This window comes from Hemibagrus wyckioides, linkage group LG11 (assembly GCF_019097595.1).
Source record: "Hemibagrus wyckioides isolate EC202008001 linkage group LG11, SWU_Hwy_1.0, whole genome shotgun sequence".
Taxonomy (NCBI): Eukaryota; Metazoa; Chordata; class Actinopteri; order Siluriformes; family Bagridae; genus Hemibagrus; species Hemibagrus wyckioides.
The window spans coordinates 2,458,403-2,473,351 of NC_080720.1; the positions used below are offsets into that span (position 1 = coordinate 2,458,403).

At 40.4% G+C, this 14,949-nt stretch overlaps 1 protein-coding gene across 1 annotated transcript; it reads left to right on the plus strand.

The window, feature by feature from the left end:
• Positions 1-590: 590 nt before the first annotated feature.
• On the plus strand, positions 591-10,985 carry chst7 (carbohydrate (N-acetylglucosamine 6-O) sulfotransferase 7). The gene is made up of 2 exons (XM_058402366.1): positions 591-1,947; positions 9,207-10,985. Exons 1-2 carry the CDS (start codon positions 684-686, stop codon positions 9,212-9,214), a joined length of 1,272 nt encoding a protein of 423 aa, XP_058258349.1. The 5' UTR covers positions 591-683; the 3' UTR covers positions 9,215-10,985.
• Positions 10,986-14,949: the final 3,964 nt, after the last annotated feature.

Here is a 14,949-nt window from a genome sequence, read left to right on the forward strand (position 1 = left end):
CAAAAATTCGCATAAACACACTCCTAAACATTGTGGAAAGTCTTCCCAGAAGAATGTTGAAGCTGTTATAACTTAATATGGAGTGGGACAACTCCATATTACATTCATATATACATTCAGTATAGTGTAGATAGATAGATAGATAGATAGATAGATAGATAGATAGATAGATAGATAGATAGATAGATAGATAGATAGATAAACTTTAATAAACGCATGGGGGAAATTCTTGTGTTTGTTGTAACTGACTGCTGTAACAGGGGTCAATAAAGTACAAAGTATATCTAGGACGAAGTCTAACACGTGATTCCTCCAGGGCACGTGAAGGCAGCAAACTGGATCTTTTTGGAAAACTGGTTAAATAAATCCAGTTTAATTGTTATGGAAAAGAAATGTTTTTAAAAGAAAATAAAGCAATGCGGTAATTCAGGGATAAAAGGAGTGTGTGGAGAAGTGTATGGTTACACCAGTGTTTTTCCACAGACAGGGGGCGTAGTGCGGATGAAGCTGTTTACGTTTTTTGTTTATGGGCGTGTTTTTTTACACGTTTCCACGCCCCCAGATCTCTCCTAGTGGGGCAGATGGTGTTCGTGTAGAGGCGCTTAAACCAGAAGAGAAGAGAGGAGGAGAGGAGTGGAGAGGAGGAAAGGAGAGGAAAGACAGAGCCGTGGTTCGCTGAGGAAATGAAGCGGCGGCTGCAGAAGAAGTATATCCTCCTGATCCTCGGCTATTCCGTGGTCTTGCTCCTCATCCCATACGTGTTGGACTACCACAGCAAGTCGGCTCAGGTGCGACATGGAGCTCAGGAGCCTCGGCAGCAGCCGCAGCAGCGTTGTCCGGATCTGGAGACTAGCATGGCGCTGTGGAACTCCAGCGAACCCGCGGAGGAAAGCGGACCGAACCACCGGAACCACACCAAGAAAACGCACATCTATCTCCACGCGACATGGAGGACAGGCTCGTCATTCCTGGGGGAGCTGTTTAACCAGCACCCGGATGTCTTCTACCTGTACGAGCCGATGTGGAACATGTGGCAGGCGCTGTACCCGGGGGACGCGGGGAGTCTGCAGGGCGCAGTGCGGGACATGATGAACTCGCTGTTCCGGTGCGACTTCTCCGTGCTGAAGTTGTACGCGGGCACGGCCAACATCAGCACCTCGTTCATCTTCGGCTGGAAGACCAACAAGGTGATCTGCTCGCAGCCTCTGTGCGCGGCGTACAAAAAGCCCCAGGTGGGACTCGTCCAAGGAGACGTGTGCGCCAAGTGCACGCCCAGAGACATCCGAGAACTGGAGAGGGAGTGCAAGAAATATCCCGTGGTGGTTATTAAGGATGTCAGAGTATTAGACCTGGGAGTGCTGGTGCCCCTGGTACGAGACCCTACGCTCAACTTACAGATCATTCAGCTGTTCAGGGATCCCCGAGCCGTGCACAACTCCAGGCTGAAGTCCAAGCTGGCACTGGTGCGAGAAAGCATCCAGGTTCTCCGGAGCAAGAAGCAGAGCGACAAGTACAAGCGTCTGCTCTCACCTGGGAACCGGGTGAACCGCGCTGAGAGCTATGTCGCCGGTGCCATGGAGCTCATCTGCGACCACTGGCTCAGGGACATGCTCCTGGTGAGCAGTGCACCTCCGTGGCTCAAGCGCAACTACCTGCAGATCCGCTACGAAGACCTGGTGCTGCAGCCCGTCAGTGAGCTGCACCGACTCTACCGCTTCTCCAACCTGAGCATGTCTCCAGAGCTGGAGCAGTTTGTGATGAACATGACACGAGGGCAGGGATACTCCTCAGACCGGCCCTTCCTCATCTCAGCGAGGGACGCCAAGGAAGCCATCTTTGCCTGGAGAGAGAGGCTGAGCGTGGAGCAGGTGGGGCAGGTGGAGGCTTACTGCAGCGAGGTGATGCGCCACCTGGGCTATGGGAAGAGGAACCTGGAGCAGAGCTACAGTAAGAGAGAGCTTCATTCTGTTCACCTTTCCTGTCTCAAAATCTTCTTTTCCTCCTATTCCACAGCAGTCTGTCTACCTGTCTGCAGATTTTAATTAATTAACCAGGTTATCATAATTTTTTATCTGTTTACAGCTACCTTTCATATTTCTAGCCACCAACAATTTCATTCCTATTCTTACTGGAGTTCTAGCAGCAGCAAACACTTGTTTCTTCATCATCCTCTCTTTTCTTTCTCTCTCTTTCAAAGCTACAAAAGCGCAGCTTGTCATTACCTCCAGAGACTCCTGGAAATGTCGAGTAAATGATTTCATACTTTAGGTATAAACACATCACCGTATCAGCTATTAAAAATAATCCATACGAGTCTCTGTGAACGAGCTGTTGCTATGGAAACGAAACAAAACTTTCAGAGATGCTGTTATAGAAAGCTAATCAGCATCTTCTGACCAATCAGATGTGAGATTATGGTTTCTATAGTAACGGATGTCGGTAGGGTAGACGCTCCAGATAACGAATTGTGTGTAATCGGTGATACGGTGACGTTCTCTGTAAAGAGGTGATTTTTAGACGTTCCCCAACATTCATTGTAACTCTAAACGGGTAAAAAGTCATGAGTGTCTTGTTGACAGACTTTAACACCTGGTCATTGTACTGATTGTGTGACGTGTTTATACGAGCGGTTTATCCCTTACATATTCAAATCCAAGCCACTTCGTCAGCGCGCAGACGTTAAGCTGAAAAGCGCAGGCAGGGACAGGGTGACAGCGAGAGGAAAAACCCTCTTACAGAGAACAAAGGAGTCAAAAGTAAGAGCAACTCAAGGCGTAATGTAAAAAAGAGCACATATCCTGTGTCTGAGGCATATAAAAAGAAAAGATGACAGACTCGCTGCTCAAAACACAGCCGTCTTTATCGCCAGCATCACCTCAGATCGTCGATTCCGATCAGACTTCAGCTGGGAATAAAAAGAGAGAAGTGAATTTTAACCAGAACAGTGATCCAAGAAACCAGTTCCTCAGCCCTGGGTTTGTTTACTGCAGATTTCCTGACAGACTCGATTATGCGACGGATCAGTTTCCAGTCGTACCACTTGCTCGCATTGTGGCTGCTTTTGTCACTAAAACCACATGTGACTGAAATGTTCTGAGGCTTTGCACTGCATGTACTAATGTGTAACGCATATCCTTTACTCTTCTGCTCCTCAAAACAAGCAGAATAATGCATCTCTCCCTTTAATACTGCGACCTTAGAATGGAAAAATAACACACTGAGTGAGAAAACTCAATCGAGAGTGAGAGAGGGTGAGAGAGAGAGAGAGAGAGAGAGAGAGAGGGTGAGAGACAAGGGAGAGTGAGGAGAAGAGAGAAAGAGAGAGGGGGAAATGGAGAAAGAGAGGAGTGAGAAAGAGATGGAGAGAGAGAGCAGGGAGAAGGGAGAGTGAGGAGAAGAGAGAGAAAAAGAGGAAGAGAGAGAGAGAGGGAGGGAGGGAGAGAGGGTGAGAGATAGAGAAGGGAGAGGGAGGAGAAGAGAAGAGAGAAAAAAGAAAGAGAGAGAGAGAATAGAGAGAAAAGAGGAAGAGAGAGGGGGAGAAAGCGAGACGTCACTGTAGATAAAAACAATAACACTGAAAGCTCTGGAGCAGATTCTGAGCAGCGAGGCCCAGATGTGCATTTACATCTGTATGGAGTGGCACAGAGAGAGCAACGTGCCGTGAGCCAGCTGTGAAACGTGACAGAGTAACGTGTCGTCTGTGGCAGAATGAAAGGTTTCTCTCTTGGTGAGAAGGTGCGAGTTGGTGGTAAGTGAAGGAGTGAAACCACTTTGCTCACCCTGTCTCCATGGTAACGGCTCCTTCCCCAGGACGCGCTGCATAAAGGATTTATGTGTCGTGTACTGAATGTGTCGATATTTCATCAGAAATATGATCGTTTTCTGGTCCTGCAGAGGAAGCGGTTCATCGCTTGCTAGATGTTAACAACCTGGAACTTTTTTTTACTTGATTAGAACTGAATGAAAATGTTGACATTTCATACGAATATGAACGTAACCATGACAACAGTCCTAGCTAGTCCTAACTAATTATCGAGTCTAGTTTAGAGACCTGCCTGTATGTCCAGCATCACAGGGACAGTAGTGATGTATTCCTCTGATTTTACACACCATGATGAAATAGTGCAGGAATCTCCTCATGCAGGAGTTTGTACTGAGAAAAAAAACGGTGGAGTTTTGGATGCCGGATTTATGAAAGAGTGACTAGTGTAATTCCAGTGAATGTGTTTTCCCTTGTGGATTTGAATAAAGAGGGAGGGAGTGAGAGAAGGGGAGAGAGAGAGAGAGAGAGAGAGAGAGAAAGAGCGAGATGGTATGTGAGTGAAGAGAGGGAGAGAAGAGAGAGAGAGAGGGAGAGAGAGAGAGAGAAAAATGAGAGAGAGACTGTCCACACTGCCCACAGCGAGCGGTAGAGGACGAGCTGCACTTCCTTACAGACTGCAGCAAATACACAGTCATTAGACACACATATTTCTCACACATAGGGCAAATTCTACCTGAATTCCTTCAGACTAATAATCTGGACAAACTCCTGTATGTTCTGGGACAGAAGGCAGACGGTGTCCATCTGGCGGCTCAGTACGTCTCGTCCTGCCACTACATGAGGGACAGACACTGAGTCTTCATCATACAGTAAAGTTCATCTGAAACCCTTCCTTCACCTTTAACACTCCTGTCACACTCACACTCTGACTCCATGTGTTCACAAGCTCTTCTTCTAATGTGACAAAATATATACTTCTTTGAATTATTATTATTTTATTATTATTATTATTATTGTATTCTCTACTTTCCACTTTAAATGTGATTTAAAAATGAACTGAATGTATAATTGTCAATGCTTTGGCAACATTGTCCTATAACAGTCATGTCAGTAAAGCTCATTTGAATTCATCTGAATTTAAGAGAGAGAGAGAGTGAGACGGAGGAAGAGAGAGAGGGAGAGGGCATGAGAGAGAGGGAGAAAGAGTGAGAGAGAAAGAGAGAGAGGGAGAAAGAGAGAGAAAAGAGTGAGAGAGAGAGATTGAGAATTAAAAGACCTTTATTCACACTTCATCAAAAAAACAAAATAAACAAAACAAAAACAAATACACCAAAACAAAATAAAAGATTTGAAAGCACACATAATAAAAAACTAACTTTTAACATAATAAATAAATAACATTTGCAGCAGTACTAAAATGCTACAAATACTTTTGGGTGGGTGGGGAAGGGGAAAAAAAGAAAGAAAAAAGAGAGAGAGAGGGAGAAAGAGAGAGTGACAGGGAGAGAGAGAGAAAGAAAAGAGAGAGAGGGAGAAGGAGAGAGAGAAAGAGAGAGAGAGAGAGGGAGAAAGAGGGAGAAAGTGAGAGAGGGAGGGAGAGGGAGAGAGAGGGAGGGAGAGAGGGAGGGAGGGAGAGAGAGGGAGAGAGAGAGAGGGAGAGAGAGAGAGAGAGAGAGAGAGGGAGGGAGAGAGAGAGAGAGAGAGAGAGCAGTAACATCCCAGAAGCTTTAACAAAGGCATGTGGTGGAATATGGAAATTTCTCCACAGTAAACAATGCTGTTACAGTGAACGGCTGGAGTACATCCTACAGCAGATAGGAAAATAAATTGAAAATACTTTGAAATGAGTCAAAGATTTAATGATATAATAACCTTTCTTTCTGCTTAAACGTGTAACGTGAAGAATTTTTTTACTAAAGGAAATAAATAAAAAGAAAAAAGATTCCTTCTTCATAGGTTAACGGATCATTAAACACGGTCACCTTGATGACAGGGTGTTAGGAAAATCCATAAATTGGGAGAGATATAGTGTGGAAATATCCTCATGTGATGTTTTTAGTGTTAAGGATTAAATGTGAGCTTTAAATTTTCCCCGTCTTTTTTCCTCCAGCTCGATTGGTCCAGCTGTAATAAAGTGCTTGAGGTCACTGTGCGCTTTTCTGAACTTTCTCGAACCCTTTATCAACTAGGAGAAATAACACACACTTCCTGTCTCACTGCGCTCTGTAGTTAAGGAGCGAGAAAAAACACAAAAAGGAGGAGAAACTTTTTCATTTATTCCGCAGAGCAGACTGACATCACAATCCACTGAAATATATTACACCATTTCCCAGCCACAGAAAAGGAAGCTTGTTGTGTAACGTTCCCTTTCCAGGTTCAGCACCTCGGCTCTGGGTTTGTCTGGAAGCAGCTTGGGCTTGGAGGTGAAATAAGAGGCTTTTAAACTCCTCTCATAGAGTCTGTGAGGTTAATAATACAGAGCTCTGACACTGGAGACTCCTTCAAACAGAGGATGAAGAAACCTCTCTGTGAAGGAAAGTTTTCATTTTGTGTTAAAAATAATATGTGAATGCCCTGCGATGGGCTGGCACTCCGTCCAGGGTTTATCCTGCCTTGATGCCCGATGACGCCTGAGATAGGCACAGGCTCCCCGTGACCCGAGGATAGATCGGATAAGCGGTACTGACAATGAAATGAATAATACATGAAACCAGAAAAACAGTGGAACAGTGCAGTCACACAAAAAAAAACTCTATCTCGTCAATTCCACGATGGCGGAGTTGCCTGAACCGCTGTTTTGTTTTGTTTTTAATGTGAGGTGTTTTATAGCAACTCGACTCCGTCGACTGCCCCACATTTCACTGGAAATAGATCAGTGTGGTCTAATGACACTAATCATAACAACAACAACCATGAGTTGAAAAGAAACTAGAGAAACTTATTTATTAACATCTAACATGTGTTTTTGAGTGTTCTAGAGCCAGGGCCAGCCAGAAACAGACGTTCTGTTGCATCCAAAAAGTCTGGGAGCGCATGCAAAATATTTACATTACAGATTATATTAGCAGCAGTAACCTGAAATTTAAAAAAAAAAAAGTTTTATTTATAAATATAAATATAAATCTACTTTTTTATTTATTTGTAAATTATTTGTTTTAATATTTGTTTAAAGCAGGAATGAAAATATTTGTTTATAATTTTGTATTTATAAATATGAATATATTTATTTATAAATATATATTTTTTATATATATTTATAAATATAAATGAAAAAATATTTTTTTATTTATAAAATATTTGTTTAAATATTTCTTTTAAAGCAGCAGTAACTGGAGTGAAAAATATTTGTTTACATTTTGTAAATATAAAGATTTATTTATAACTATATCTTATATATATTTTATATATATTTATAAATATAAATATATTTGTTAATTTATAAAACATTTGTTTAAATATTTGTTTAAAGCAGCAGTAACTGAATTTCCTTTATTTATTTTACTTTCATTTGTTTAATTTTCTGTTTATTTTGAATATAGTCTAAAATAAAATAGAAAAATGTGTCAATAAATACAGCATACAATGATATACATTTGATGAAAAAATATAGATGCATTTAATTATTTTTTATGTGGTACTCACAAATAAGAGGGTTTTAGGTCGATGGTATAATTATAAGAAAATGCTAATTAGGGCATTGATTATATCTGATTGAAAATAATTTAAAAATAGCTTCCTGTTTTTTTTTTATTTTTAATAAACAGATATTAAAACAAATACAATATAAAGTACATTATAAAGCTATTTTAATCCTCACAAGCAGATTTTCACTCATCAATCAGACTGAACAGAAGCAGTGAGTCATTTAGGAGTCATTTAGGAGTCGACGCTCTGAGATGACTCACTGTAAAGAGCTGAAATTTTTACCACTTGTGTTTGATGTAGTGAAAAACACAAAAACAAAATTAACAAATGTTTTAAAATAAAAGTAAATAACAGAGCAGGATGTTTCTTTTGAGTTGGTTTTATTGTGACCTGAAAAACTGTTTTATGAGCTCAGGCCTTTATGGTTGCTTTGTTCCTTCTTTCCAAACGATTCAATGCAAAGCAGCAATAAATTTACACGCTGTGACTGCAGTGGTAAAAAAAAAACTCAACTCGATATGACAAAAATGTATCTGTTGTCCGTCAAGAGTCCAGTACAGGTCTGTTATTGGACGTGGTTGCTTATAGACTGGTCCAGTGGGAACCAGAACCGCTGTGCTGGACCCTGTGGGCTTCCTCTGATGTAATAGTTTCAGTCCATTTGTGTGGTCGGTGACGTGATTAACACAAGCTCTGTGTAGCCGTATTTTCCTTCAAGAGTTTAAACTCACTTACATAAAACATACATAACTGTTATGACATGGTCATAGGCGTTCATAATCTTTTAAGCAAATAATATGGGATTTAAGGGTGAGAGAAAACACACATCTCTCTCTCTCTCTCTCACTGTTGTTACAGATGTTCTAATGTAAATCCATAGCACAACCCTATGTCACCTTATGTCACCTGATATATATATATATATATAGAGAGAGAGAGAGAGAGAGAGAGAGAGAGAGATAGATAGATAGATAGATAGATAGATAGATACTTTATTCATCCCAATGAGAAATTTACAATGTGTGAACAAAGGTCGTTTAAGGCAGGAGAAATACTAGAGGGATAAAACCCTTATGAATGAAAGTGCAGGTTTGACAGTGGTCATAAAGTTCCTACTAAATAGAAATACATAATGCTTTATATTTCATTTCCTTTTATATATAACTCTACCCCCCAGAGGCTAGCAATGGAGTTCACTCCTGTCCTTGTTGTGTCCATGTTGATGATTAAACGTCTTTGTCATGTTCCACTCCACTCAGTGGTGGTTAATATGAAGCTCATATGTAAGTGGACACTCAGGTCTTCTGTATTTCTGTTTATAGCCTACTAGCGGTGATATATTCATAGGAATGTTCTTCAAAGTAAATGTTGATCTCAAACCCATTCCTGCTCTCTGAGATGTTCTCCAAGTGTTTGTTCATCTAAAAAGCAGCTCAGATTTCATCTTCAACCAGGAAAATTCCGTGTAAGGTTCTCCAACAGAGGGAAAAACACACGTCTAACACACACTGAAAGCCAACAGACTCACAGACAGAATACCGTTCATTTCTTTACGCTGATTGAAAACCTCCCATCATTCCATTCCAGTGGCAGACTGGAGCACCATGTAACTGGTAAAAAGCAGTTTATTATAATTTCTCTACAGGTTTATTCTGGTTTTTATGATTAATAAATGATTGCACTTCACTATAGTGTCACTCTTACTCTGCCAGCTCCAGTGCTTGGCAGTGCAGCAGGATGGTCATGGCGAGTCATTATATGAGCTCATAGGCAATAAACCCTTGTGTGTGTGTTTCAGAATCCTAAAGAGAAGAATGAGGAAAGCGAGACAAGAGACCAGGCCGAAGTGAAGCTACAGTGATAGGCAGGAACGCCGTCCCTCAGCACTCTGTGGAAGATTGACACTAGGAACAGTTCCAGTCTGAGAGCAGACGGTCCACAGCGGCGCCGGAGTCCGAGTCCAGGTCGGACACCCAGCGTGGAGATGGGCGCTGAATAAAATTACAAAGACAGGACACTGATGTAAACACGGAGGAGTTTAAACACTAATCATAACGAGTGAAGCGGAGACTCCTGGGAAATGACCGTGTGTGTGTTGGCTCTCGGCCAAGGTTGATCAGCGCTAATCCTCCTGTTCCCTTCATCAGCTACAGGACATGGAGCCCAGAGCTCTGGGGTTTATCCTGTGTGTGTGTGTGATGATAACTGAAGTGCCATTTCACTGTCACACTTTATCTTTCACAAACACAAGGCACCAAATAATCAGTTAACACAACATTCTTTCAGAAATGTCCCAAATAGAGATATTTATAAACACTTAATAACGCAGCATAAGCATTTCATTAAAGTCTTACTGACGAGTGCGTCCCAGAGCGCCTCTTAGCACATGTTACATGTTGGTCAAACATCTGAATGTTTGGTAACACTATACTTCTGGGCAGTGTTCATACGGTTACATAAAAGCTTCATAAGGGGTCATAGGTCTCATGGCTTTTCCTGCTATAAGTTACATTCATACACTTACATAGACATTTAGGTGGCTTAAAGAAATTCAGATCATCTGTCCTGAAAATGATTCTGGACAAAATAGACATAACTCTGTTAGAACAGTATTATAACTGTCATAAGTATTCGTAAACATGTTATAAGTAGAAACATTACAGTGTGACACAGTACATAGCTCTGTCATAGCATGGTCGTAGGCATTCATGAAATTTTACTGTAAGCAAAAATAAAACTCTGCTTAAAGGCTAAAGGGAATGTGCATAACTGTTATGGCAGTATCATATCCTGGTCATAGGTATTCATAAAGAGGTTATCTAGCAGAAGCAGAAATCTAAAAAATTAACTCAAGTGCTAAAAACACTAAACTGAAGCAGCTTTGTCATGACCTGGTTCTGCGTTTTCATCAAATCCATTCAAGCAGAGATATGAAACTCAGTCAGAGAAATAACACTGTTGTAGGCGTTCATAAACTCTTAAAAAGCAATACAAGTATAAAAATATTTACTTAAAGGCCAAAGAACAAAAATACACAGGACTGTTAAAAAGGCTTATAAGCAAAAAGTGTGCACTAGCCCTGTCCTAACGGTGTCATAAAATAATTTTACTTAAAATGTTTAGAGAGCTCTATGACGTGATCCCGTATAGGCAGTCATTATTAAAATGTTATAAAGCAAATTCTGAAATTTATTCTAAGAAATTGAGAAAATACAGAGCTGTGTTATTCCAGTCTAACGACTTGTTATAGGTGTTCATAGCATGATCCTTGCTTTACTTAAAAGCATACATAACTTATCATGATGCTTTAGTGACTACGACCAGCTCAAGTCACCCTCACACACAAGGCATGCCTTTATAAATGTCCATGAAGGTTCTATGAAGCTTTATAAACACTGCTCTGTAAAGAAGTGATATGTTACCCAACGTTTATGAACCGAACAATTTAACAGGATGACAGTATTAGAAACGATCGTTATCTCGTATCATGAACTACGTGGAGGGGAAGAACTCTGTAAAGAAAACGGATATTTATGAAAACATTTTGTAAATAAAGAGATTTTTGTTTTTTTGTAAACATCGTCTCTGTTTTTATTCAGTAACAAAGCAGTTCCCTCATGTTGGATATATTGCTACTGTAAACCAGGTCAGTTCAGGTCAGTTGAATACATTGATATATGGTTGGAAATGTTCACTTCTCTTTAATGCATACACACATTTTTTTCTTTTTTGTTTTTAAATCATCAGACAGGCCAGAGTGCATTTTCACACGTTTATAAGGAGTAATAAGCGACGACGCCGTCGTCTGGGTAGATAGATACGTCACACACATTCAACATGGCATCCCTCGGGACGGAGTATATATTCGGACGGAGACGGACACATGCAGGACGGCGGGCAGGGGGACGAGCTGACAGCTACGGGAGAGAGAGCGGAAGGAGGTATGTACAAATCCGTCGGATCGGTCCGAACGCCTCCCAGAACAACAGCTGCAGGAAGTCCGGGAAGTCTGTTTGAGTCACGGCTTTTGATCCAGATCCATCCTGGAAGTCCAATGTGCAACTAGCCATGACGACGAGTCATTTCTGAGAGGTCAAACGTGAAATGATTAACGAGGATGAGGGTGAGTTCACAGTTTGCGCTCAGGTTTGCGATCGTCCAGCGATTAGCTGAGGAGACTTTTATGAAGAAGAAAAATACAGAAAGGCTGAAGAAATGATGCCAAGTTTTTTGGACACATCACTGGGGATTTAAATAAACAATCCATTTGGCTCAATGCTTTCCAGCCTGGAACACAGCTTTCTCCTGCCATAACCTTCTAGCTTTAAAGCACAGAGAGAAAAGATGAAGATTAACGTCCTTCCTCACTGATTTAAAAGCATGTTAATGTTGTTTACGTCGGTCATAATTAACACATCGTTACGGTTACTCAAAACAAGATGTTTACATGACTAATCTGCTCTCACGCAACAGCTCTGAACCTCTGTCCAGCTCTGCTGCAGCCGAGCAGGAGGAGGAGGCGGAGACTGAAACCTGCTTCACCCGAGACCATGACAAACCAACTAACCAACCAACCACACTTCCTTTCTCTTTTTAAACACACTCACTTCCCTTGCTCACGACTGGCTATATGCAGAAATATAAACTTCACATGAGGGCCAGAGATGAGCTACATAACGCTGTCATAAGAGAATCATAACACTGTTATTAGCTGTTCATAAAACTCTTCTCAATTTGCTGAAGGAAACATACAAACAAGGCAGCCATGTTGTTTCATTTTTTCAATAACATGTCGTCTGTCCTCTTCCGCATACACTGGCTCTCAGACGCTCTGATTGGTCAGTGTCGCTCTGATCGGTCAGTGTCGGTCATCAGGATCAGAACTTGTGACTATTTTCAGTGTCAGTAATAAAAGTAATGGCGCCCAGAAAAATGAACATGATGTCTAAGACAGGCGGAAAGATCGACAAACCAACCAACTAACCAACTGGCAAACCAACTAACCAACCAACCACACTTCCTTTCACTTTTTAAACACACTCTAGGTAATACACTAACTACACTCTGCCCTCTTCCACATACAACTGGCTCACAATTGGAAATATATACTTCACATAAGGGCCAGTGATGAGCTATATAACACTGTATAAGACAGTTATTAGCTGTTCGTAAACCTCTACTCAATTTACTTAAAGGCTGGAGGAAAAGCAAACAAGGCAGCCATGTTGTTTTTTTTTAACAATATGTCGTCTGCCCTCTTCCGCATACACCGGCTCTCAGACGCTCTGATTGGTCAGTGTCGCTCTGATGGACAGGGATCAACCCATCATTATCAGGATCAGAACTGGTGACCTCTGGATGATTTTTAGCGTCAGTGTCAAAAGTAATGGCATCCAGCATAATGAAGGAGAAGTCTGTGACAGGTGGAATAATGGGTGTGACCATTGTACATGTTGACTTCCTGTCGATAAAAGCAAAAACAAAAAAACAAAAACAACAACTTTTCTCTTCCTCATTTTTTTCCTCCCAAACAAAAGCGTGCGAACGTCCGCTTTTGTGAACAAGCAGCAAACAGTTTCACTTCACGTAAGGCTGAGAAAACACCACATGAGGGAGAAGATACCGTCTGGAGTAGATCTTAATGGGTGTCCCATAATTTTGTAAAATAAAAAAATAAAGAAAAGGTTTTTCTTCTACAAATTCTTCTACAAAAAGAAATACAATTCAGAAATGCTGTGGGAAAAAAAAATAATAATGTAAAATAAAATAGTGTGCAACAATCCGAACAAATGACAAAAAAAGTGATGATGGCTTTATAAATGTTATTAAAATACATTTATATCACATACGCAAAGGGGAATGCTTTTGAATACTGGGAACACTGAGAGCACTGGGAATACTGGGCATGAGGCAAGAATAGACCCTGGATGAAATGCTGGTTGAACGAAGTTGATGTGAAGTCCGGAGAATTCCATTCTGTAATTCCGCTAGATAAATTAGCTAGTTACATTATTTATTTATTTAAGTTAGTTGTGCCAGTTTTGTAGATTTAGCTTGGTTGAAATTAGCTAGCGAGATACATTTTGTACATCTGATCATTTTCTAGTTATAATATTCTTAGAAACTGAATTCTTAACAGCGATTTCTACTTCATATAATTTTGTTAATCATTTCTATTTGTTTTATCTAAAGATGATTTTGTGTCAAAATAAAGTGCATTTATTATTAAAGATTATTATTATTATTATTATAACTATTATTATAATTATCATCACGTAGTATTGAAATTTTATTTATTAGAATTTGTATTTAATTTTTAAAATAGATTTATTGGCTGATTTTGTGATATTTTCCATTTAAAAAAATTAAAAATAAAATAAATAAAGTAAATTTCTGAACATTTTTTTTTCCACGTTGATAAAATTTTTATGATTTTTCTCCTGTTAAGGTTTTCAGCTGAAATCATGAGGAGTATTTTCTCATCACGCGAGTCGCTAACAAAAAACTTTCCTGTATCTAGGGCGAGTCTGATCCCTCTGAGGAGAAACTCCAGGACATTTATACTACAAGTTCTTCGCTTCTGTCTCAGATGTTTGTGGTTTGTTTGTTTATTCACTAGGCAGCAGCTGCGTCATCATCGCACTGAGGTGTAGGGGGCGGGGTCACAGCTGTGCACGCCAAACACATCTGGGGTTAGCGGATGACTCGGCTACGTTACGATGTTATGCTAACAATGTGAGAGTGAGACGTAAACACTGGGGATGAACCAACACTGGAGCAGATGTGCTGCAGATGTGATGAGAAATCCATCACCATCCTGTATCACTGAAATAACTGTTTTTATATATCCAGGATCTGGAGGGGAAGGGGGAGGAGGAGACAGAGGAACTGTACTTCTTTTCTCTACATGTTCTTAACTTAAGTAGCATTATTAACACTAGTAATAACACTTCACTTACTCTAGTACACCTTACACACTGCAAACATCTTCAAAATTTAGCGTCAAAGCTAAAAAGAAGTGGATTAAACTTCCTGTGTGGTCAAAGAGCTAGCTCACTTTCTGTCGTTTGGATCGTTACATTAGCTAGCATTATTTATTTATTTATTTATTTTTTCATTATTGCTAATGTGACCTCAATCTGGACTTTAGCTAAAGTGCTAGAGATGATGAAAATATTCTCCATAAATCAGCATAAATCAGTGCTAGAAGAAGTTACAGAAAACTGTAGGTTTGTGAATTTAGCCTAGTTACGCTTTGTTAAATTAGCTAGAAATGGAAGATTTTGTGAATTAGCGTGTGAATTTGTAAAGCTAGCTAGGAATTTTTATTCAGTTTGTTCAATTTAGCGACCTCTGGTTTCATTCATAAAGGGATTTTTAACAAAAAGATGAAGAGAATGTTCTTTACCATCAGTTAGAGGAGGTGTGTGTGTGTTAGTGAGTGTGAGTAAGAGTGTGTGTGTGTGTGTGTGTGTGAATGTGAGTGTGTGTGTTATTGAATGTGAGCGAGTGTGAATGTGTGTGTATGTGTGTGTGTGTGT